The following is a 26684-nucleotide window of genomic DNA, read 5'->3' on the forward strand; positions in this document are numbered from 1 at the left end:
GGTGAGTGCGCTGTCAAGAATGGAGGTGAGAGTAGTGAGAGTGACAAGGAGAGTGAGTTGGTTGTGACAGGTGAGCGAGGATGTACACCTGGGATGGAGGGATGCGCACCTGGAATGGTAGAGCATGAGTGGGAATGCATGCTGGAATGGGTAGTGAGGCACGTGGTTGGGTGTGCGAATGAGAGCACACCTGTGATTGTCACAGAGGAGGTGACCGAGGAGGGGGCGCGAAGAGGTGTGTTGGTGAGGTGTGCGACCAACGAATGTGTGCCAAAGTGTTCGGTGGTCAGGTGTGTGACCAAGGCTGTGAGTGGAATGAGGGTACCTGGGTGTGTAAGGAAAGGTACGAGGAGCATGGGCACGGCTGGATGTGTGAGCAAGGAACGGGCTGCGGGGTGTAAGCATGCAGGTGAGGCATCGAAGGTAACCGGGTTAAAGGTTAGGTCGACTTTTAGCCGAATCGGGCCCTCGGTGCGTGCCGGGCCTCGCGTGGAACGGCCGCGTCCGTGCTCCACTAGGTGGAGCGGGCGGCTGGATAGGAAGGGTCGTCATGGCGACCACTTTTTGTTGAGGCATTCCGGCAGGTCGAGATCGAGCCATGGGATGGCTCCGTGCCGAGATGGTGCGTGGGGTCTCGGGCCGGGTAAGCCCCCGTCCCTGCCCCGAATGCGGGACGTATCCAGCCGCTGGCACCAAACAACCCGCATTCATGGCTTGGCTTTACGAAGCCGGGCTTTGGACAGGAATTGGCGCACCGAGAGGCATTAGTGAGTAGACTGTGTGATGATGATAGTGTTTTGGCCCCAAAATTAGAGAAAAACAAAATTTGATGATTGGCAAAGGATTGGCGGTAGTGATTGGCAGATGATGAGCAGTGATTGGCAAATTTTTGATTTGTTGAAATTTGATGTGCAAAATTGGTAGTGAGCGATGGGCCCGGTGGGTAAGGGTGGCATCCCTGCCACCCTTCCCATATAGGGGGCAAAGGAGCAATAGATTATGGGGTGTATGGCAGTGAAAACTAGCCCGGGTGGGTTAGGATATTGATAGGGATCTAGCGAAGATGACATTAGGTGACGTTAAGTTTAGTTAGTGACTGATACCTGTAGTGGGGACGCAGGTAGATTAGTGTGGATTATAATGACGAGGGAGCGCAATAGTTTAAAGGGACGACTGGGAAGCGCGAGTTTCAGAGGGGAGTAGTTAGATGAGATGATGCCGTGTGGATGAGAACTGGACAGGTGTGTGGAGCAGTGTGTGAGTAGTGAGTGTGTGGATCAGCGCGAATGCGCTTGGGGAGAGAAGGGTGCAGGTGGCACCAGGTGTGAGAGCACAGGTGTGCAAGTACAGGTGTGTGGAGAGAGTTGGAGTAAGTGGTACGGAGTGGTGTGCATGGTGCGAAGGTGTGGATGGGGGAAGAGTGGACCCCCCTCACGAGTACCCGGGGCGGGTAGTGTAAGTGTTAGGTAGAGGGTATAGGTAAATTGTGGTTGGATATTGGCATTTGTGGTGCGGTTGCAGAATGGTGTTGTGGATGGGTGCATTAGTGTTGTGGAAATGGCTGGGCGTGTAGCCTGTTAGTGTGTGTAGTTGGTTGGGCACTCCACCACTGTGAGGATGTCGGCCAGGTGAGGTGGCAGGTGGGCTCTGGGAGCCGTTAGTGTCAGTGGGTGCCTGAGGATCCCGGGTGTGGATCGGGCAGCCCAGTGCCAGAGAGGGCACCGAGTGGGGAGAGCGCCAGAGGGCCTTCCCCAGGTAGTTAGGTTAGGGTAAGGAGCAGGTAAGCTCGGAGGCAACTGCAGTGGTGGAGGTGTGCAGGTGGGTAGACCCGCTGGGAGAGGTACACGCCACAGCCCAGAAATTGTGCGAGGGCACCGGGAGATGAATCGGGGGAGTGAGACCCCAAATTGAAAAGCACCACAGTTGGTCAATGGGAATTGGTTTTTAGAACCCATAGTGTAAGAGGGCCAATGGTTTGGCCGGAGAAAGACCCCGGGTAGTGTAAAGTTGTTAAAGTCATTTAGGAAATAGTTAGGATTGATGAACCTGTCGCACCATACGCAGCCACTTACCTGAGGTGATGATGATGACTCCACACCTGTGTTTTCTTTGTTTTGTGTTGCAGGAAGTAAGGATTGCTGTTGGATTTGTGAGACGCATCACGACGTGGATGAGACATTGGGGTGATTCCATCTCTCCCTCCCTAGGAGGGACTGATGATGAATTGGTGATAGCAAATTATGATGTTGAGTTGGAGATGGCAAATTATGATGTTGAGTTGAAAATGGCAAATTTGATTGGTTAGGAGGGAGAGAAGACGAATTTGGTTTATGGGAGGAACGGGGAAGACAGTAGGGACGTTTGTTGATTTGTAAAATAGATGTTTATGGGTAGTGTTGTGTTTTGTGGATACAGTAAGGGGTAAGGGAGGGGCCATGTAGGTTACCTGGTGGGGGGGGGGGCGTACGGTAGGAACGTACCTGTCTCACCTGGTTCCCATGTGCCCCTAGTGTGCATTACCTAATGTTGCGTGCACTTTTGCGCCCTTACCACCTTACTCACTTGTCTTTTCTTTTGTCTCCCACCTCCGAGGATCTGGCTTTGGGGCAGAGAGAGAGGAGAGAGAGGTGCTGGCTACGCAGTTGTGGGCCTGCACTTTCGCTGCTTGCTGCCTGGATCGATACACCATATGGACCGCAATGTTTGTGGCCGCCCACCATGGACCGCAGTTTTTTTTGCGGCCAAGCACCACCCATTGATGGACCTCTGGGTCAACGTGGCACCTATGCCAAACAGGTGAACCACTAAGAGTTGGCCCCCTGACGGCCACAATAAAGAAATGGACGCGGTTGGCGCCTTTCTTTATTTTTGAAAGCAGTAAGAAGGCCAAGTGCACCACACGAAGGCAAGACCAGCGGCAGACCATCGGCCGGCTGCGACACCACACCGTGATTTATAGACACTTTATTGGTGCACCGGATGGTGCTGACTGTACAGGATGGGGTGGTGCTTTTGGTGCTTGGATGGGGTGCTCTGCACATTATTAAAGGCCGTAAGGCCACAGAGCACTCGTGGGTTGGTGTATCGATGCTGGCATGCGTGCTCTCTCTATGCATAACATCTGCATGTGTCCCTCCAAAAACAGGTCCTGGATCGTAGTGTAAATATCAGCGTAGTCTTGTAAATAATGCTCCCTACCGGCTGTATGTTTAGTTTGCGAATTCTTTCCGCAATTCGGTTATCCTGTGGGTGTGTTTCTGAGAGGAGAAGGGTGCAACGTCGCAGGGGGACATATTTACTCATTTGTGAATATCTGTAAAACTGTCGCACTCAGGGTAGAGTTAATAGTAGAGGGAACTACATCTGAGTGCCACACTAAAATAGGTAAAAATTTATCGGGTCGGGACGCCCCGAGGGTAGAGAAGGGTGCAATGTTGCGGATATGGCATTTGGCCTCCATATCCGCTTGTAAATATTCCCCTATTTCCCCAATACTCCCCAACTATCCTCAATCCCCCATTCCCTAGTCCCATTGTCTGTAAACAACACTCTGTAGAACCGACCTTCCCCTTTTTCCCCCATTAAATGTCGTGCCCAGGTCCACCGCATCTCACGTAGACAACTTTCGGACATCTTGCTAGTTATTCTTAGTCTATGTCAGTTAAGGACTCGTTTCCATTAATTCTGACTCTTCGTTGCACCAGAATGTGATTGTATGGCACCAATAGTGAGTTTAGGACCTCCCCATACCTCCTCCCATCTTCCCCATGCAACAACAACAACTACAACAACAACTACAACAACAGAGGGGGGCGGCGCGCGCGGGGAGTGTGCATCCTCACTCCGGCTCGGTTAGCCGCCATTACCCATGTGCGCCGACGGGGTTACCACGAAGGGGCTGCCTGTCGGCCCCTCGTCAAGGGCGGAGCCGGTAACCCCCCGCACCCAATGAGAAGCAACGGGCCGATTCCATCTGGGGCGGAGCTAACGAGCCGAGGGCGTGTCACTCCCCGCCGGATATACGCGACGACTAACCGGATGTGAGGTCAGATGCGCCTGAACTACGGAGAGCAAAGGACGCCACCCCCAGCGCGACGATACCTCCCCGCATCTTTGGACCGGACCGGGTCGATTCTGTCCTTGAGCCAAGAGTGCACCTTGAGCCATCGACTACCCGCTTTCCTTGCCATCAATCCCCGTGTGAGTCAGTTTTGTCCTGTTTATCTGTGGTCTGTCGGGAATAAGATAAGTGTGTCTAAGTGCCTATCTTTCTATGCTGTCCCTCTCATTCCTGTAATCTAACCTTCCGCCATATTATAACCTCCTCCGGAGGTCTTGAGAACCGTATCCCTGGTGTCGTGTCATTTTAATCCCAGCCGTTGTGTCCTTTTCCTTCATTGATCTAGCGTAGCGCGACTCGGCCAAGGTTCGAGTATAATCGGGTAACTTGTGCGGACACGGCGGCCATTCCGCTCGGCCCACCATAACATCAAAGTCGTGTCTGTAACAATATATAGTTGCGGTTTTGAGTTTTGTACAATAAAGGTTAAATTTCCCCCTCATAGTATAGTCACACAAACAACACGTAGCCTCACGATAGTTTAGTTATTTCAGAGTATGTGTGAGAATAGTCCTTTTCCTGTGTTAGTCTTTGCGTTGAGTAGAATAATGAGAGTAGGGGTTTTTCATACTTCCATTGCCTTATGCCTCTTACGCCTCTTTGTGCTGCCTATGGCTTTTTGGCACAAATTGACACGAGGCAGGCCTAGCAGGTCGGGTCGGGACCGAGTGAGGGCGGCGAAGAAGCTGACGGTAAGCGCGGGACGCCAATCGGGGTTCAAAGGGAGTGGCTGCGGCAATGTGTCACAGGGCGTGGTTGGAACGTTCGAGAAGGCTCAGGGCGTGGCAAATATAACCCGTCGCGCAAAGCCCCCAAGAGCAGTAAGAGGACTCCCGAGTTGAAGGAGCGCGGTCAGCATTTGAGTTACGAGAGAAGAGAAGAGGAGTTGAAGGAGCGTGGTCAGCAGTAGAGTTTGAGAGATACGAGATCGGAGAAAGACGCGCATGAACCAAGATACACGCTCATATTAAACTGACGCTCGGTTGAGCTTGAAGCTGAGCCGCTATATTGCATTGGGTTACGCGAGTGATAGTGCACTGGTTGCTAAATGCGCTGTGGAACCGCCAAGCCGCGCCAAGAGACGCGTACATTCCTTCCCGCCTTCCTGCCTCATCTGCTGCCTTTTGTTCGAGAGACGCGCTACAAGGATCTTTCCACCGCCTGCTTGCCATCATCGCGGGACGTGCTGTGACCGAGGAGAGCCGGATGGGGCCGTTCCTGGATGACCAAGTCGGCGCCTTTGACCTGAACATCATCCTGCCTGCAATTTCCCTGTGTGAGTGCGAACGGGCCCGTGTCTGGGATTTATAATAAGACTGCTTAAGTTCTGCTCTGTGTCTGCTTTCTACCAAATTGTACATACGTGTAAATTAATCATTAAACCTGTGTTCTTCCTTTGATTCGACCGCTTTTGTGTTTTCCATCATTGACTAAGCGTGGTACGAATAGAACCGCTCTAATCGGGGTCCAATATTAATGGTGACTGCACGGACCACGTGGTACGCAATCCGCTCGGTGTACTCAAATTACACGTGGCTCGTGCGAAGCTTGGTTCCCCGCTTTCGTGGCGGCGCAGGTATTTAGGTACGAGCGAGACTTGGTCCCGAAACCCTACCTTGCGCTTGCCCGGAAGAGGTGTTTCAAGTCTCTCGGTTACGCCAGGCCCAGAAAGAACAAGGAGCTTAATCCCCCCTTGGTAAGGTTAAGAAGGGCGGCGGAAAACCATAACATTTGGTAGTCAGGAGTGGGATTTTTGGACACCAAAATTTTGGACACCAAATTATACATATTGGCCGTAACATTTGGTGTCGGGGAGTGGGATTGGACCTGGAGTGCACTTCACGCACTCAAAATTACGAGTGGACTAAATTTAGTCGTAAAAGCCAAATTGTATTCGTTCCATGGCTAGTCAAGGCGGTCAAATGCCGGTGGGGGTAGATGATTAGGAGGAATTAATGACCCAGGACCCACAGGAAGAGCTGGTAGATGAAGGAAGAATTGATGAGGGGCCGGCAGCAGGGGTAGAAAATTGCGGCGCCTCGCACGTGGCAGCGGAAGCCGAGCCCGCGGCGCCAATGAATATGGACCTATTTATGACACAAATGATGGCCTTTATGGTCAGGTCGGGTGAAGACACCAAAGAGCTAAAGAATCAAATTAAAGAAATGGGGGACAAATCAAAAAGGGAAATAATTGAAGCCCAAAAGGACGAAATGCAGGGACTAAAGAATGACATGGATAAAATAAATGAAAGAATGGACACCCGAGGGGAGACATTTAAAAAGATGAGGGAGGAAGTCAGGTGTGATATGGAAAAATTGGGGGAGGACATTGGGCACAGGTTGAGCGGGGAGGTCGCCTTGGTACGCGACGAGGTGACGCGGTGTGAAGAACACATGGAGAGCGAGGTAGAGCAGAGCGCAGCCAAATTGACGGGGGCTATAGAAATCGCGACGCAGGGTGTAAAAGAACCGACGGTCGTCGAATTGGAGGGCAAGGAAATTTTATGCGTGCCGACGGTCGAGGTAGAAAAGGAAATAATTGAACTCAAAGAAATAATCGAAATTGAAGAGACGGGAGAGAAGGTAAATAAATCGCGGGAGAAAGAGATGGGATTTGCACAAAGTCTGTACTCGCACCGTGATGTCGGGCTTGCTAACCCCAATAAAGGTTTACAGGTGTTGGCGGGAAAGGAGATCCCCAAGGTGAGTAGGAATTATGGCGCGAATGTGTTTGGCGCGAAAAGGGTTTTGGCACGCTTGGGAAAGAAACGTAACCCGGGCGGTCGTAGAAGGTCCATTGTGCGGTGTACGAGGGTGGCTGGTGCGCGTGTGAGAGAAAAGTGTGCACCGGAGCGTGAGTGTGAGCGAGAAAAGTGTATGGCGGAATGTGTGCGGGAAGAGTGTGCAACAGGAGAGTGTGTTACAGAGAGTGTGCAGGAGTGCACACCAAAGCGTCTTGCAGGGTGTGTAACAGGAGAGTGCACACCCGGGGGTGTTACCGAGTGTGTAATGGAAGAGTGTGCGCCAGGGTGTGTGCGAGGGTGTGCGAGGATTGGGTGTGCAACAGGAGAGTGCACACCTGGGGGTGTTACAGAGTGTGTGGAAGAAGAGTGCATACTGAAGTGTGTGAGGGGCGTGAGTGCGCCTAGGTATGCGGTAGCAGAATGTATGGGAGGCGCAGGGATGCCTGGGTGTGCGAGTGCGGAGTGGGTCGCGAGTGGTGAGAACGCGGCTCAAACATCAACACCGACCGGGGTAGCGTTTAGCACGATGGATGGCCGACGTGAGCCCTCGGTGAGTTGTGTGCGGCAGGGACCGGCCGGAATCGGTGGTGCGGCGGTTTCACAAGGACCACCATGCACGACCCGGGCCGGGCCCCGCCCTGTATGGTTGGTGCCGCGCCATTGCGGGAAGAGCAATCGGCGAGGTTCAAGGGGAGGTTGGAGATTTCGGAGCCGCGCACCTTGGCGAGTGCGATGCTCTGACCGTGGGCGGTTGGGCCATCGTGCGTGGGACCGTGAGGCCCCGCGCCGAGATGGGCCCCTGCACCTCGGCCCATCCATGCCTCATCCCCTGGATCGAAAATGCCAGACGGACCCAACCTACAGTAGACGAACCACCCGCATGGATCACTCGGCCTCTCGAGGTCGAGCCGTGATGACAACGTACATCCAAATGGAGAGGCTCAAGTATAGTGGACGGATGAGGATAGTGTACCCTGCATGGAGGAATGGTAGTGTTACCATTCTTCACAGCAGGGCCCATGAGCATTATATTAGGGGGATGGCAGTGACAGGCACATGGGGGTGCCAACAATGGTGACCTCCATGGGGCACCGAAGCTAGTCGAGGGAGGGCTAGGATAATTGATAGGGAATTAGAAGACCTGAGAGACAAGTTTTAAGTAGAGACATCTGTACCTATATAGTGGGGACGTAGGTAGCTTAGGTGGATGTTAATGACGAAGCGTGTGCTTAGTGTAACGGGATGACGGGGAAGCACGAGTTCTAGGGCAAAAGCAGTTAGATAGATGATGTGGTGTGTGTGAGGAATTGTGTGTTGAGATAAATGGAATTGGTTTGAGGAGTGAGCACAAAAGGTGTGCAAAATATGTGGTGAGTGAGCACAATTGGTGTGCGAGACGAAAGGTGTGTGAAATAAATGGCGTGTGAGAATATTTGGTGTGGAATGCTTGGTGTGGAATAAAAGGTGTGTGAAATAAATGGTGTGTGAGAATATTTGGTGTGAAATGCTTGGTGTGGAATAAAAGGTGTGGAATGCATGGTGTGAAGGACTGAATGGGGGAAGAGTAGAACCCATTCGCGAAAGCCTGGGGGGTAGTGTAAAGCCAGGTAGAGGGCACAGGCAAAATTTGTATGGATATTGACACCTGTGGTGCAGGTAGTGGCAAGTAGTGCTTTGGAGGGTGCATGAGTCAGTGAAATGGCTGGGCGTGTGGTTTAGTTGGTGCGTATGGTTATTGGGGCACTCCGCCACTGGTAGTTTGTCGGCCAGGTGAGGCCGCAGGTAGGCTCTGGGAGCCAGTTAGGGTAGTGTGAGTTGTTGAGTGGGGCCCGAGGATCCAAAGGAAGGACCCGGGTTGCCCAATGCCAAGGTGGGCATCAGGGGGTAAAGAGCCAGGAGGGGCCTTCACCAGTTTAGGTAGTCGCAGGAGCAGGGTGGCGACTTCAGTGGCGGAGGTGCGCAGGTAGTTGGACCTGCTAGTGGAGCCACACGACCCAGCCCCGAAATTGTGCAAGGGCACAGTATGAAAAATTGGGGAGTGAGACCCAAATTTGGATGGCATCACAGGGTGGGCAATGGGAATTCGGTTTTTAGAACCACATAGTTTAAAGAAGGCCACTTGGCAGGGTATGACCCCGGGTAGTTTAAATGAGTTAATGTCATTAGAGTAGTTAGGATGAGAAACCCCCTTCGCGCCATCCACAGCCAATCACCAAGGAGGACGGAAATCCACACCAAGGCGTTGTGAACTGTTGAGTGTAAGACACATCATGACGTAATGAGACATTGTGTTTGTTCCATGCCTTCCTTCCTTCCTGTGAGGGATTGGGAGACGAATTTGGCGTAGAGGGGGATATGGGAGACAAGATGTAGGGACGAATTTGTAAATACAAGAAAGGGCTAGGGTAGTGTAAGCCGATGATGGGGGGTACGGACGGATAGGGACGAAGCCTGCTCTGCTCGCTCTTCCGTGCACCTCACGCTGCATTACCTTGTTTTGCTGTGTACCTTTGTGCCCTTTCCGCTTTGCTGGTCGTGCTTTGTCTCTCCCCCCCCCACCCCAGGACCATTTTGGAGGTGGAGCCTTGCAGCACCATCGACCTGTGCAGCATCCCTGCTGCACTTTGCTACATCTGTGCAGCCAAACTGCACAGCACTCTGCTGCCATATCCTTTTGTGTAACTTTGCTGCACATGTGCAGCACTTTGCTGCCACAAACACTTTGCTGCATTATGTACACTTATGGACCACAGGTCTTGTGGCCTTGCACCTCTGCTGTGCAGCACCTTGCTGCAGCATCACCTTGCATCTTCGGACCACTTGTTTTGAGTGGCATGAATGTCACGCAGTCGGACCACATAGGGTTGGCCCTGCCTGGCAGAGAAATAAAATGAACGCATTTGTTGTGCATTTTTATGATGGTGTGCTAGGAACGAGAAGATTTGTAAGTTTAGTTAGCCCTGAAGAGCAGGAATGGCCTGTATGCCGGTCCTGGGGCTAGCCGGTTTGATAGGCACACAGAAGATGCAAGACGCAAGAAGCAAGCAGCAAATGTGAATTTTTGAGTGTGTTTTTGTGCTTTGCTGTTCTTTCTCTCCCCTCCAATCTTCTCTTTCCAAAAAGGACAGGTCCTGGGTCATAGAATTGTAAAATAAGGTTAAGTTTTTGTGCTTTGTATATAAAATGCTGCCCACCGGCTATATGTTTAGTTTGACAAATTCCGGATTCGGTTAATTGTGGGCATGATTCTGTTAGAGTAGCTACTCAACACAATAGGGGGGGACATATTTAGTGTTTTAAAACTGTCGCACCCATGGGTTAGAGTAAATGTTAGGGGGAACCACATCTATATGTCACATGTAAAAGTAAAAGTTAATTTTCCAGATCATTCTCAAAACCGGTCGTTCCATTTTTTTTGTTAGGTTCGACTTGGGGACGAATCTGACGAGGGAGAGGGGTAGTGTTGCGGTTTTGAGTTTTGTACAATAAAGATTAAATTTCCCCCTCATAGTATCGTCACACAAACAACACGTAGCCTCGCGATAGTTTAGTTATTTCATAGTATGTGTGAGAGTAGTCCTTTTCCTGTGTTAGTCTTACGTTGAGTAGAATAATTTGAGTAGGTCCTTTTAATACTTCCATTGCCTTATGCCTCTTACGCCTCTTTGTGCTGCCTTTGGCTTTTTGGCGCGAATTGACACGAGGCAGGCCGAGCAGGTCGGGTCGGGACCGAGTGAGGGCGGCGAAGAAGCTGACAGTAAGCGCGGGCCACCAATCTGGGTTCAAAGGGAGTGGCTGCGGCAATGCGTCACAGGGCGTGGTTGGAACGTTCGAGAAGGCTCAGGGCGTGGCAAATATAACCCGTCGCGCAAAGCCCCCAAGAGCAGTAAGAGGACTCCCGAGTTGAAGGAGCGCGGTCAGAGCATTTGAGTTACGAGAGATACGAGATCGGAGAAAGACGCGCATGAACCAAGATACGCGCTCATATTAAAGTGACGCTCGGTTGAGCTTGAAGCCGAGCCGCTATATTGCACTGGGTTACACGAGTGATAGCGCGCTGGTTGCTAAACGCGCTGTGGAACCGCCCAGCCGCGCCAAGAGATGCGTTCATTCCTTCCCGCCTTCCTGCCTCATCTGCTGCCTTTTGTTCGAGAGACGCGCTACGAGGATCCTTCCACCGCCTGCTTGCCATCATCGCGGGACGTGCTCTGACCGAGGAGAGCCGGACGGGGCCGTTCCTGGACGACCAAGTCAGCGCGTTTGGCCTGAACATCATCCTGCCTGCAATTTCCCTGTGTGAGTGTGAACGGGCCCGTGTCTGGGATTTATAATAAGACTGCTTAAGTTCTGCTCTGTGTCTGCTTTCTACCAAAGTGTACATACGTGTAAATAATAATTAAACCTGTGTTCTTCCTTTGATTCTACCGCTTTTGTGTTTTCCATCATTGACTAAGCGTGGTACGAATGGCACCGCTCTAATCGGGGTCCAATATTAACGGTGACTGCACGGACCACGTGGTATGCAATCCGCCCGGTGTACTCAAATTACACGTGGCTCGTGCAAGGCTTGGTTCCCCGCTTCCCTGGCGGCGCAGGTATTTAGGTACGAGTAAGACTTGGTCCCAAAACCCTACCTTGCGCTTGCCCGGGAGAGGCGTTTCAAGTCTCTCGGTTACGCCAGGCCCAGAAAGAACAAGGGGCTTAATCCCCCCTTGGTAAGGGTAAGAAGGGCGGTGGAAAACCGTAACAATATATATACATATACAGTGGAACCTTGACTTACGAGTTTAATTCGTTCCGTGACCGAGCTCGTAACTCAAATTGCTCGTATCTCAAATCAAATTTCCCCATTGAAATGCATTGAAATGCTATTAATCCGTTCCAGCCCGCCAAAAACCACACCAATTTTTTTTTAAATATACAGTATATATAAAAATATCTCGCGCTTTATATTTCACCTTTCGTCCTTTCCTCCTGACAAGGTGGAAAAGTTTCTGTCAACCCTCGACTCTGATTCTGCAACTGGTCCTGACGGCATCAGCCCACGGGTCCTAAAATCATGTTCTTCTGCTCTTTCACTCCCTCTTTCTGTTCTCTTCACCCTCTCTTTTGCTCAAGGTCATCTGCCATCTGCTTGGAAATCAGCCAACATCACCGCTTTGCACAAAAAAGGTGCAAAAACAGATCCCAGCAACTACAGACCAATCAGCCTTCTCCCAATTATCAGCAAAGTCATGGAATCCATCATTGCTTCAGATATTAAATCTTTCCTCTTCTCCAATGGCTTGATCTCTGATCATCAATTTGGTTTCAGACCTGGTCACTCTACTCTGGACATGCTGCTTCTGCTTTCTCAACAATGGATGGAGGTCCTCAACGCCAAACAGGAAATTAGAGCTGTCTCCCTTGACATTTCACGTGCCTTCGATACGGTCTGGCACCCTGCTCTGCTCTCCAAACTCTCCTCCTTTGGTATCCATGGAAATCTCCACGCATGGCTGGCGGACTTCCTCTCTGGTCGTAGTCAACGTGTGGCCCTGAATGGGTGTCTCTCATCTCCTCTTCCTGTTCAGGCTGGAGTTCCCCAAGGTAGTGTTCTGGGCCCTGTGCTTTTTCTGGTCTTCATCAATGATCTCTCTGACTCTCTTGAAAATCCTCTCTATCTCTTTGCTGACGACTCTACTCTCTGTCGCTCCATTCCTCATCCCTCAGATCGGCAGTCTGCAGCCTCCTCACTCTCTGCAGACCTGGACAAAATCACAGACTGGTCAAACAAGTGGAACATGTCTTTCAATCCTGACAAATCTCACACTCTTACAATGTCTCTCCGAAAGGACCGACTGGACAACCCTCCCATCTACTTTCTCAACAATCCTCTCCAAGAAGTTCTGTCGCTCAAGCTTTTGGGTCTCACTATCTGCCATGATCTTTCTTGGGAAAACCACATTTCCAAGCTGGCCTCCAAAGCCAGTCGCCGACTGGGCATCCTCCGTCGTGCGAAGTCCTTCCTTGGCACACCTGAGCTCCTCACCACATACAAGGCTTTCATCCGCAGCTCAATGGAATACTGTTCCCCCCTCTGGGCTGGTGCTCCTGCCTCACACCTTGCTCGGCTTCACGCTGTTGAGGCCAAAGCTTTCAGAATCATTGGAATCTCCTGCGATGTAGTCAACGCCGAGGGCCTTTCACTCACTCACCGCAGGCAGGTTGGTGGTCTTTCTGTCTTCTACCGACTCCTCTCCGGCCTTGCTCCCCCAGCTCTCTCTGTGCTCTGTCCCCCCAATATTCCTTCAGGTCGCACAAGATCTGCCTGCAACCCTCTTATGGTTAAACTGCCAAAGTCTAGGCTCTCTGCTCACCTTCACTCTTTCATTCCCCTTTTCTCCCGCCTCTGGAACAAACTCCCCCACTCCCTTCAATCCCACTCCTCCCTCCAGGTCTTTAAAACAGCTGTTCACCACCATCTCTTATCTTCCCCCATCGAAAACCTTGATCTTTTCTACCCCCGGTAATTCACCCCAGAGTCCTTGCAGTGTTCATATGTTTTAATCCTCTCCCACCTCCCCCCAAGTCCTCCCGATGTCCCTGCTCTCAAATGTTGTATTTGTGTCCTTCCCCTTCTTCCCCCTCTCTTTTGTGTCCTCCCCCCTCTCTCCCCATCTTGTCTGCCGCTCCCCTTGTTTTTTATGTTTTGTGTGTCGGTTTGTCTTTTTGTGTGATTAATGTTTGCTCTTTCACGAGCCTCGATCTTGTATACAAAAAAAAAAAAAAAAAAAAAAAAAAAAAAAAAAAAAAAACCTGTATGCAGCATACAAGTTGGCAGGATGGCCTGGACTGGAGGTACGCACACTTGACTCTAAAGTCTAAACTGTCCAGCCTGGGTTTGAATCCCGACCCAGCTATAACCTGTCATGGGTGAATCACAGGCAGGGTGATTCATCAATGTGTGTACCGCTAAACTGGGCGCCCCGTTTGCGTCCCATTAGTTGTTGGATGTTAAGGATCTCACCGTGTTTTCCACAAAGAGAAGGCGAGCTATCGCCGGCATTCTGAACAAGTTGTGGCCTGGCATGCTCTTCTCCTCTGCTGTTATATACGTCCTCCTCGACACCTCGCTCATGTTTTTCGACGATTGCGTGTTTTATATCCAAGCACATCATCCTCTTCTTCTTCTCAGCACTGCACTTGCCACTCACTTTCTTAGGCCCCATGGTTAAAACTAAGAAATTTTCCGAAATAACCAAAATGCGAAAAAAAAAATGCAGCGCTGTACGACAGAGATACGTACTGTACTTGCACGGCAAGATAACCACGTGACCAGAACCCACCTGGCGGCGTGAACTCGAAATAACCAAAATGCGAAAAAAAAAATGCAGCGCTATACGACAGAGATACGTACTGTATGTGCACGGCAAGATAACCACGTGACCAGAACCCACCTGGTGGCGTGAACTCGAAATAACCAAAATGCGAAAAAAAAAATGCAGCGCTGTACGACAGAGATACGTACTGTACTTGCACGGCAAGATAACCACGTGACCAGAACCCACCTGGCGGCGTGAACTCGAAATAACCAAAATGCGAGAAAAAAAATGCAGCGCTATACGACAGAGATACGTACTGTACGTGCACGGCAAGATAACCACGTGACCAGAACCCACCTGGCGGCGTGAACTCGAAATAACCAAAATGCGAAGAAAAAAAATGCAGCGCTATACGACAGAGATACGTACTGTACGTGCACGGCAAGATAACCACGTGACCGGGTGGCGAAAGCTCGTAACTCGGATCTCGGCTCGCATCTCAAAGCAATAAACCGCCCGAGCGACGGCTCGTATCTCGAAAAACTCGTAAGTTGGGGCACTCGTAAGTCAAGGTTCCACTGTATATATATATATATATATATATATATATATATATATATATATATATATATATTATATTGTTACGTTCATGGGGGGGGGGAGGGGGGCAGATGGGGGGGATATCTTAATCCAGGTAAATTGCACAAGATTAGTGTGCTCCGACTGCCGTGAAGAAGAAGAAACCTAGATGTACCATGTGTAGGGAATTTGTGTAGACAGGATGTTGGGTAAACTTGTATCTTCGTCCCCATCAGAGGGGTGGGGCTTGTTAATTCGTGAGGGATTATGAGTAAATTAATCCCCTGTGTGTAGTTGCCTCTGTAACCTATTCCTTTGTTCCATTTGACACAGTACCCACACATAGAGCCAGAATCACGCATTTAATGGCACTAAATAAAAAAAAACTAACCGGAAACCGGGCATCGAGCACTACCGCTGATAACATTGACATGGGTGAGAATACAAGCGGCAGGTCCGAGAGGCCACGCCCCGCAGAGCATGAGATTGGTTGGGTTCGTCGAGCAGAGATGGACTACTAAGCGGTAACAAAAATACTGGTTGGATCAGGCAAGAATGGTGTGGGGATGACGTCAGAGCCTGCATTATAGAAGACTGTGTTCCCTGACATTTTCTCTCTCTATGGGCTGGCATTCATAGCGAACAAGCTCTATCTGCTGGTCTGCTCTCGTGCTGTTCCGTTTCATGGTTCGTGGCTTGGATCGTGAATTCGTATTCGTTCTTGGAGTATTGAGGAGAGTCTTGACTGATTAATTCGCTTGTGCTCGCTCCTGGTCTGGCTGTTCGTTCTTGGATTCAGTTGACGATCATGGCTTTTGGTGGTGAACGTGCATGGACAATCGCCGATCCATTCCTCTTCTGGCAACACCGAGCGGTCGGAGTTCGTGGCGCTCCTGCGCAGGTTGGACAATCGGGAGGACAAGCGGACATCGAGGGAAAGAGGGCGCGCGATGCCTAGTTCGCACCAACTAGTCTGCGGTTTCCCACCCAGGGACGCGATCCTGAGACAATTCCTGACAATATTCGGGAGCCGCTCGCAGATAAGTGCCAATCACACCTTTTATTTTTGCTATCATTATTTTTCTCTTTCATTTGTATTTGGGTCTGTGTGTGGGGACTTCCAAATTTAGGATTTTAGTTTATTGTGCATTCTTTTGTTACCAGCATTTCTTTTAATAAAACCGGTATTTTTGTACATTTTGACTCGGTGTTTGCTTGCATCAATTATTGCAGGCCTGAAGATGACCGGGTGGACCCGTGCAGGTAAGCGCTCCCGGCTTTCCCCCCCTCTTGCTCCCCGCGCGTATAATGAAGGTCCGCCATTAAATTGAATGCCTCGGAGTGTTAAGCTCCTTTGGTCCTCCGTGTCACCCTGCGGTGTTCACCACACAGGGCAGTCACACGACTATATATATATATATATATATATATATATATATATATATATATATATATATATATATATATATATATTCAGCAATGATTTACTCCACTCAAAATGTCATTCTGTACCCACCCTTAGAGTGTGTAAGCAGCTAGTTGGATTATAAATTCAAAATATATTCACTGCTCCTGAATACTCTCAAAGGACTCAACATGCATAATTTCCAGTATTTAATGTTGGAAATTATGCATAACCAACAGGTAAACTTTCACGGAACTGATGCCATTCCTAATGCCACAAAATGGCTATTCATGATCGCAATGAAGGACACCTTGGGGATGAGAGCAAAACAGCTGAAGCCTTGTGGTCTCTGCGCTTCAACTATGCTCAATTTGCACAAAGGTTTTCCTCTCAAGGTGAACTGTTCGATGCTTTTTCCAAGGCCTGAAATAAACAACAGCAAAATCAAATGAATAAACCAAGAAGTAAAATAGAATGATTTGTTGGCAGAATTTTTGCTCGTTTGGGAAAGCGGAGACCGCGTTCATTTCAGGATGATGCAGAAATAATTTAGTAGTATAGTTGAGCACAGTTGAGCAATTGAAAATTGAATTACATAGGGACATGGAAGTATACGGAACAGAAGACTACAAATATTGAAATAACGGATGAAGCCCTGAATCGTGTGTCCACACAAATTATTCTTCCACCACCTCTCTCTGATATCCCATCCAAACACCCCACATGATACTTAATCTTTAAATTGATTGGATGATTGTCACAAATGGCCAACGTCCATTAGCCCATTCCACCCGGAATGTTATTTGGGTGGGTTAATCCAAGTAGTCAAAATGCCTGACGAAGGAAGTTGCATGTTTAAGTCGTTTAATGGTTTGTTCTGACTGTCAAAATGTCGGGTATCTAAAATCACAAATAAAGAAATTAAAAAATTAAAAAACCCACCCGTGTCCGAAGGAAGCGGTTCAGTTTGTCATTTAAAAAATGAAATAGGCAAAGATTAGAAACAAACAAAACCCTTTATAATTATCTGATAGAACCCTTTTGAACCCCTTATAATTACCCTTTAGAACCCATTATAATTACACTTTAGAATTAACCTTTAGAACCCATTAGAATTACACTTTAGAACTAGATGGTATTCATAGAATACTTACCCTGCACAGTCAACTTGTTGCGAGCCAACTCTTATGTTTTTGAACATTTTTTTTCTTTGATCCAATATGGCTGCCAGACCACGTGAGCGATGACATCATAAATTTATATTCCCTAATATAATTGTTGCATAGATCATGCCCAATCCATTTCAAACTGATCAGACCAAGCGATGTCCCTGTCGAATTATGACGTCATAATTATGGCACCAATGACGTCATCGTTAACAATACCTATTCCCCATATGGAGTTCTTCCCAATGAGCCATGTTTCAATTTTTCCATGCAGCGGGTTTGGAGATGTAGAGGTGCAACATTTTTCGGGTTTTCCAAGATGGCGCCTGTACCACATGATCTATGACGTCGTGATTATCATTAAAATATTCTACAGGAGGAGGTGCTCCTATGGTGAAAATTTCGTGTCCATAGGACTAACAGTTGCAGAGGAATTTTTGTTTTATTCATACTGATCAGATCAAGTGTTGTACTTGTCGAATTATGACGTCATAATTAAGGCACCGATAACATCACCATCAACATATGTTATTCCCCATGGTGAGGACTTGACAATGAGCCTTGTTTCAATTTTTCCATTGAGCAGTTTGGGAGATAGAGGTGTAACGTTTTTCCAAGATGGCGTCCGTACCACGTGACCTATGATGTCATAATTATGAATTAAAACATTATACAGGCGGAGGCGCTTCGATGGTAAAATTTCGTGGCAATCGGACCAACGGTTGCCGAGAAAATTTTTTTTTTAAATGCAGACACGTACAGCACACACACGTACGGCACACGGCACACGTACAAAACTGAATGCTTAACCCTGCTTTTCGCTTCACGAGCGCAAGGTAGTTACACTTTATAATACTTTATATAATAAACAGTGGGTTAGAAAGGTTCTTCTTCATTTTTGACGGATGGGTGGAAGGAAGGACATAGCCAAATATTGAAGCAGCTTCACCACTTAAAAAACGTTGGCAAACTATGTCAAAATCTATATATCAAAACAAATGTGAATTACGGTTCATTTGGAGTGTGAAAGAGACAAAACCACTCAACCGCTCCGGTATTTGTGTTTCATTTTGATATCATTTTGATTTGATATTATGATATTTTATTTGAGGTCCACTGAGTATCATTCTAGTTTTATCTGTAACAAGCAGGTGTTGGCTTAACGGGTAAAGTGGCTGCCTTAAGATCTTATTGTCTTAAGTTTGAGCCCCTGTCGTGCCGTTTCATAACACAGGTGGGATGACTGAGCCTGTCATACTTCCGAGGTCGTCAATATGAGTACCAGCTTACTGGAAACAGGGGCACTGCATCAGCGGCACACTCCCATACTCCCAGCAATGGTGCAAACAGCAGCCAAAGGCTGCACACGAAATTATAGTGATGATGACGATGCTCTATGACGTGCTTCCGACTGCAATATTTCAACGTGTCGCTGTTACGTAATGTGTTCTTTATGATGGCTTGAAAATGAAGCTTGGATTTGAAAACAAAAACACGAGTCCTTATTGCAAGAAGTAACTTAGGAACCCAAAACAACTTTTTATTTATTGATTAAACCTGCTGCATGCTATTCATAACTGACGTTATCAAAAGTCAGCCATGAAGAGTTTTAAAATTCCTGATATTTTCTGAAATCCAATAAAATAATTGACATTACACTGAATGTTTTGAAATTGTAGCCATGAGGCCTGACTTATCTGTTCTTGCTGCACATTTGAACAACACCTTGAACTTAGGTTAAAAATTTTAGGGCCAACCTGGAGAGCTTATCTTATTGCCCTTTTTTCTTCCCGTTTCACGTTGCCTTTATTTGTGCTCGTTTACAACACAACCCTTTAGATGAGCAACAAAATGTGAATATATGTTCTCTACTCCATCCAATTACAATTAAAAAAATATATAACATACAGCACCAAAGAGAGTCCGAGTTGTTCATCATTGAGGTGAGGCTGGAACAGTTTGGGATATGAAAAGAGTGGTGCACCTGCAGCGTAATCGGGTTCCAAGCTACCACACGCCCATCAATGCTGCATGAGATCACCCACCTGCAGGTAGTGATGACAACAAGAAATTCCACAGCAGAAAATTACTGGCAAAATTTATATATATCGGGGTTGGCACAACACCGGTTAATCATGTTAACATAATGTGGCTTTTACATTGTGCTTTTCTTTCAATGGTCCTACAGCAGCAAGAAAAAGGACCGAGGCCACAACCTAACAAATGGGCCCATGTACACGAACGAACAAATGAACCATCACATATTGGCCACAATAAACATGTGCTAAAAAAAACGCATAGATCACAATAAAAGAAACAAAATTGGGTCTCTGCAATGCTCCGACAAAAAAGCAGGCTGCCGACATGTTCCAATGGAGATACGGACTAGCCAACTGCATGCCAAAAAACACAGGGGCCACCGTCACATGCCAACAAACAGATGGGCCACCGCCACATGCCAACAAAGATGGGCCACCCCCACATGCCAACAAACAGATGGGCCACCGCCACGTACCAACAGAAGGGCAACCACCATGTGCCAATAAATAGATTGGCCGACTTTACAAGCCAATTAACAGATGGGCTGCCACCACGTACCAACAAACAGGTTGGCCTCCTCCACGTACCAAATAACAAATTGCCTGACACCATGCACCAAAAAAAACAGATCGGCCGTCACACCCATGCCAACATACAGATAGGCCACCGCCATATGCCAATGAAGAGATGTGCCACCACCATGTGCCAAAGAACAGGTGGGCTGCCACTGCACGCCACTGAGAAGATGAGCTGCCGCCACATGCCAAAAAAAAGATGCGCCACTGCCACACACCAACAAAAAGATGTGCCACCATCATGCACCAACAAACAAACAGATGTGTCAATGCCATGCGCCAATAAACATATTGGCCACTGCCATGTGCCAATTAACATGTGGCCCACTGCCGCATGCCAACAAACAAATGGGCCACCACCAAACATATGGGCCACAGTCACGCCAAAGAACAGATCGGCCACCGCCCTGCACCAAAGAACAGATCAGCCACCATTCTGCACCAACTAATGGCACGGTCGCTACTGCGTTGCAACAGACGAGCCGCCATCGCGTGCCAAAAGCCGGAATGCCACCGTGTGCCAATAGGTGTGCCACAACCATGTGGCAACGAACAGACAGGCTGCTACTAGGGCATGCCAATGAATGGACGAACCTCCACCATGTGCCAATGAACTTACATGCCACTACTGTGCACCAACAAACAAACTGGCCTCTGCTGCTATGCACATACTAACTAAAAACTAACATGCTCAGCAGACTTTGCAAAAATGTTCTTATTTTCAATGCATATGCTTGTATGTAGGGGTTAAAACCTTTTTACTCACTTTGAAGAAGTGGGATCGTCATGTGAGAACAATAGGGATGTAACACTCTCTCTATGTTCTGACAGCTGTTTGTTGAAAGACAGACTGCGCGTGTCCAGGATGTAGATAGTCCCATCAACAGAACCAACCCAAACTTGCATATGTCCTACAGCGAGAATACATGTCTGTTGAGAAGGAAAAAGAAAAGAAACAAGTAAAGATACATTCAAAGTACACCACCCCCATGCCAAATAATTAAATATCCTACAGCACGGCACATACATAGAGAGTGTATTGAGAGGGAGAGGTGTACAATAATTGATTGATTAATTGCATAATTAAAATCAATAAAAGATTATCATAAAATATTTTCTTAATCAATTGGCTAATAGTATAACTAAACCACTAGTGCTTCATCCGAAGATGTATCTTTCAGAAATGTAATTAAATAAGTCATTAATAAAAAATCAAATAATTAATTGATTAATCAATAAATAAATTAATCGATTAAATGATTAATCAATAAATCAAAAATATCCTTTATAGCAACATCACCTGGTCATTGTCATGTCCAAATATTAGCTTCCTAGCTCAAAAGGTGCCTGAGATATTGCCCAGATGAGAAAGAAAATAAATAAATGATCAATAATGAAAATAAATAAATAATAATCATAAAAAATTAAATAGTTAATCAATTGGCTCATGGAATACATAAACCACCACCATTTCATCTGAATCTGTAACTTTAAAAAAAATTAATTAATTAAGCCATTCATTGAATAATTAAATAATTAATAGATCAATTAATTAATAAATAAATAAAAAATACCCTTCACAGCCAAATCACTTGGTCATTGTCATGTCCAAATATCAGCTTCCTAGCTCAAAAGGTGCCTGAGATATTGCCGAGGAGAAATAAAATAAATGAATAAATAATAATGAAAATAAATAAATGATAATCATAAAAAATTAAATAATTAATCAATTCACTAATAGAACACAAACCACCACCATTTCATCAGAATCTGTAACTTAAAAAAAAAAAATTATAGTCATTAATCGAATAATTAAATAATTAATCGATTAATTGATTAATTGATTCATCAATAAATCAAAAATAGCCTTTGCAGCCAAATCACTTGGTCATTGGCATGTCCAAATATCAGCTTCCTAACTCAAAAGGTGCCTGAGATAATGGCCAGAAGAGAAAGGAAATATATAAGTACTTAATTAATCGTTAATAATTAAATAACTCATCAATTAATTGATTAATGAAAAAACAAAAAATGCTGTTTTTGAAAAAGGACCTGCTCACTATTGTGCCGAAATTTCAGCTTCCTAGCTCAAAGGATGGCTGAGATATCGCCCGGACAACCAAGAAAACAAGAAAGCAAGAAAACAATCAGATTGAAAACTGAGTACTCCCTTTCAGCGTGCGTCATTGCCGAGCCCTTCGGTGCCCGGCAATAACGTTATGCAGCGCCTGGAGATGGCATTGGAAAGGAGCGGTGTACAATAAAAAGAAAGTTGTTTGAGAGAAAAGGTACATTCAACATGCCTGGACAATATGGATTACTTCAAATAGTGGTAGTGGATAGAAAATAAGGTTTTGTTCCTTGTATTACAAGACTTTATATCATAAAAGTGTGTTGAATAATTAATATTGGAAGTGTCGATAAACAAATACAAATATGAGGATGAACGTTAACAATTTGTCTTTTCTCATGCAGTATTGATAACCCCCATCTATGAATAGTTTGTGTCCTTCTGCTTATAGCGGCTCACACCCATTATATTAGGGTGAATCGTTCACGTTGTGATACAAGCATGAGACTTGGTAGTGATGTTCCTATGTAAATACGTTATAAAACCCATCGATTAGCCCACTTGAAAATCATCACTGCGGCCATTTGTGTTTTCAAAATAGCCACCAAAATTGCTAAAATGTCCCATAAACCTATTAATATTAAATTTCGGAGTATCAATACAAAATCACAGAACTACATATTATCTATAAGAGGTAGTTAAAATATTAAATTAATCTAAGATTAGTTGAAAATTTAAATGACCATAGATAATATGTAGTAAGTTCTGTGATTTATTTTTGTTTTGTTGATACTCGTACGTCCTAAATTAAATATTATGCCTAGGTCACACATAGGCGGATATTTTGGCGACTACCGGCAATCAAGATTTTTCGGCGACTACTGGCGATGTCGGGCGGTCAAATATGGTCAGGCGGCAGTATGGCGACTGCAGGCGGCCACATTGCGCCTGCATTGCGACGACGCCCCGAGTGGGATGGCGACTGTCGAAGATCGACGACGACTGCATTGCGGATGCACGGCGGCAGCGTGGCGACAGTCTGGCGGCTACATTACGACCGATGGCGGATCGCGGCGACTGCATTGGGGCCGGGTGGCGGTTTACTCCGACGTCCACAAGACTGCAATAAGACCGCCGGCGATTGGAGGCGATTCACACATGATGATTGTGTGATCACACACCTGATTCACACATCAAGAGACGATGTCTACACCGAACCTGCCACCAGCTGACGATGACGATGACTCTGGCAGTCAGGATTATTGACACATTAGTGATTACTTGTGGATATTTGTGCTATTGGATACTTGTGCTGTGCTATTGGATACTTGTGCTGTGCTATTGGATACTTGTGCTGTGCTATTGGATATTTGTGCTATTGGATACTTGTGCTGTGCTCTTGGATATTTGTGCTATTGGATACTTGTGCTGTGCTATTGGATACTTGTGCTATGAACATTGTGATTCATTATTGGATACTTGTGCTATGCTATTGGATACTTGTGCTGTGCTATTGGATACTTGTGCTATGAACATTGTGATTCATTATTGGATACTTGTGCTATGCTATTGGATACTTGTGCTGTGCTATTGGATACTTGTGCTATGAACATTGTGATTCATTATTGGATACTTGTGCTATGCTATTTGATACTTGTGCTGTGCTATTGGATACTTGTGCTATGCTATTGGGTACTTGTGCTGTGCTATTGGATACTTGTGCTATGCTATTGGATACTTGTGCTATGCTATTGGATACTTGTGCTATGCTATTGGATACTTGTGCTATGAACATTGTGATTCATTATTGGATACTTGTGCTATGCTATTGGATACTTGTGCTGTGCTATTGGATACTTGTGCTATGAACATTGTGATTCATTATTGGATACTTGTGCTATGCTATTGGATACTTGTGCTGTGCTATTGGATACTTGTGCTATGCTATTGGATACTTGTGCTGTGCTATTGGATACTTGTGCTATGCTATTGGATACTTGTGCTGTGCTATTGGATACTTGTGCTATGCTATTGGATACTTGTGCTATGCTATTGGATACTTGTGCTATGCTATTGGATATTTGTGCTATTGGATACTTGTGCTGTGCTATTGGATACTTATGCTGTGCTATTGGATACTTGTGCTATGAACATTGTGATTCATTTTTTTTTTTTTTTTTTTTTTTTTTTTTTTTTTTTTTTTTTTTTTTTTTTTTTTTTTTTTTTTTTGTATACAAGATCGAGGCTCGTGAAAGAGCAAACATTAATCACACAAAAAGACAAACCGACACACAAAACACAAAAAACAAGGGGAGCGGCAGACAAGATGGGGAGAGAGGGGGGAGGACACAAAAGAGAGGGGGAAGAAGGGGAAGGACACAAACACAACATTTGAGAGCAGGGACATCGGGAGGACTTGGGGGGAGGTGGGAGAGGATTAAAACATATGAACACTGCAAGGACTCTGGGGTGAATTACCGGGGGTAGAAAAGATCAAGGTTTTCGATGGGGGAAGATAAGAGATGGTGGTGAACAGCTGTTTTAAAGACCTGGAGGGAGGAGTGGGATTGAAGGGAGTGGGGGAGTTTGTTCCAGAGGCGGGAGAAAAGGGGAATGAAAGAGTGAAGGTGAGCAGAGAGCCTAGACTTTGGCAGTTTAACCATAAGAGGGTTGCAGGCAGATCTTGTGCGACCTGAAGGAATATTGGGGGGACAGAGCACAGAGAGAGCTGGGGGAGCAAGGCCGGAGAGGAGTCGGTAGAAGACAGAAAGACCACCTACCTGCCTGCGGTGAGTGAGTGAAAGGCCCTCAGAGATAGCTTCATCGCGGGAGATTCCAATGATTCTGAAAGCTTTGGATTCAACAGCGTGAAGCCGAGCCAGGTGTGAGGCAGGAGCACCAGCCCAGAGGGGGGAACAGTATTCCATTGAGCTGCGGATGAAAGCCTTGTATGTGGTGAGGAGCTCAGGTGTGCCAAGGAAGGACTTCGCACGACGGAGGATGCCCAGTCGGCGACTGGCTTTGGAGGCCAGCTTGGAAATGTGGTTTTCCCAAGAAAGATCATGGCAGATAGTGAGACCCAAAAGCTTGAGCGACAGAACTTCTTGGAGAGGATTGTTGAGAAAGTAGATGGGAGGGTTGTCCAGTCGGTCCTTTCGGAGAGACATTGTAAGAATGTGAGATTTGTCAGGATTGAAAGACATGTTCCACTTGTTTGACCAGTCTGTGATTTTGTCCAGGTCTGCAGAGAGTGAGGAAGCTGCAGACTGCCGATCTGAGGGATGAGGAATGGAGCGACAGAGAGTAGAGTCGTCAGCAAAGAGATAGAGAGGATTTTCAAGAGAGTCAGAGAGATCATTGATGAATGATCATTGATGATCATTATTGGATACTTGTGCTATGAACAAATTTGTATTTAATATGAACAAATAAATTTGTTTGTATTAAATATAAATTTCAAAAATCACTGTTTCGGCCTCGCTACAGGCACTCATCAGACGGCTAAAGCTACCGTTACAGTGTTTCTATTTTGCATTTTTTTTTTTTAATCTTTATTTCTCTATTTTACATTTCACTTTATTCATTTCAATGATGTATGACATGAAGCATAAAGATGTTTGATGTACAATAAGAAAGTTAATAAAGATGTATCATTGTAATGTAATAATCAAACTTTTCTGCAGGGAGAGGGAATGAAAAGAAAGTCCAACACATTATTTCCACTGGTCCCAAGTCCCATAAATAAAGTTTCCAAAGGACCAAAGTCCCAAAAATAAAGTTCCCAAAAGTCCCAAGTCCAAACAATAAAGCCATATCCTTGTCGGCACCACAGGACCTCACTCCACGGAGACCCTCACACCATCCTGTCTTGCCATGGAATGGAGTTCAGCATGAGCCAGCAGTAGGTCATTCGCAGCAATATCTTGGTCCAGTGCTGCCAAGTCATTCAGAAGGATCAGCTTCATCCTATGTTCATCATCCATGATAGATGTTGGTAGAGAGACCCTTGGTAGACCTTGACCATAGAACATACTGCAGTGAGCTGAAATGTCCACCCCTATTTATACCTGGCCAGAAAATCGTGGTATGTCGTAATGCAGTCGCCAGGCTGTCGTATCTCTGTCGCCAATGGCCGTAACTCGGCCGCCACTAGTCCTACTGCTGTCGTCGTCAGTCTCCCATAGCCGCAGGGGAGACGTGACAGTTCTTCTGTAGTCGATATGCAGCCGCAACAGTGTCGGCCCGTAGTCGGGAAGATGCCGCAGGAAGGCCGTATGGCATTCGCATCTCTGCCGTGCTAGCTGGTGGGGCGATTGCGGAAGACTATGAGCGACTGGGTTGCGGCCGCTTTACGCTCTTATTACGGATACCGACGACAGCATGGCGGTTCCATCACGACAGCATGGCGGATTTTTTTCCATTGCGACTGAGCGCGCCGTTTTTAAACATTTAAAAAACTTTTTGGCCCCTTTGCGACTCTTGCCGACTGCAGCCGACCTGGGGAGGATAACCACGACTACAGGCGACCGTCCATTACGGTTTCATTACGATTGTCGGCGGATGGTGGCGATTTTTTCAGTCGCCAGTAGTCGCCGACAAATCCGCCTATGTGTGACCTAGGCATTAAGTTGATGGCACATTTTAACAATTTTTGGTGGCAATTTTGAAACAAATGGCA

The 26684-nt window shown here is 46.7% G+C and overlaps 1 protein-coding gene across 4 annotated transcripts in view; it reads right to left on the reverse strand.

Annotated features, from left to right (window-relative positions):
• DENND3 (DENN domain containing 3) overlaps nt 1–26684 on the reverse strand; it is a 143977-nt gene that overhangs the window by 22489 nt on the left and 94804 nt on the right. For 3 of the 4 annotated variants that reach the window (XM_068124645.2, XM_068124646.2, XM_068124647.2), the window contains 3 exons: nt 20702–20865; nt 19229–19365; nt 16465–16577 (listed from right to left, as the gene is read on the reverse strand). In XM_068124645.2, coding sequence (XP_067980746.2) covers nt 16465–16577; nt 19229–19365; nt 20702–20865 — 414 coding nt within the window. The remainder of the gene's footprint in view (nt 1–16464; nt 16578–19228; nt 19366–20701; nt 20866–26684) is intronic. The other variant, XR_013624322.1, reaches the window with a different exon arrangement.

This window comes from Myxine glutinosa, chromosome 8 (assembly GCF_964187855.1).
Source record: "Myxine glutinosa chromosome 8, kmMyxGlut1.1, whole genome shotgun sequence".
Classification (NCBI taxonomy): Eukaryota; Metazoa; Chordata; class Myxini; order Myxiniformes; family Myxinidae; genus Myxine; species Myxine glutinosa.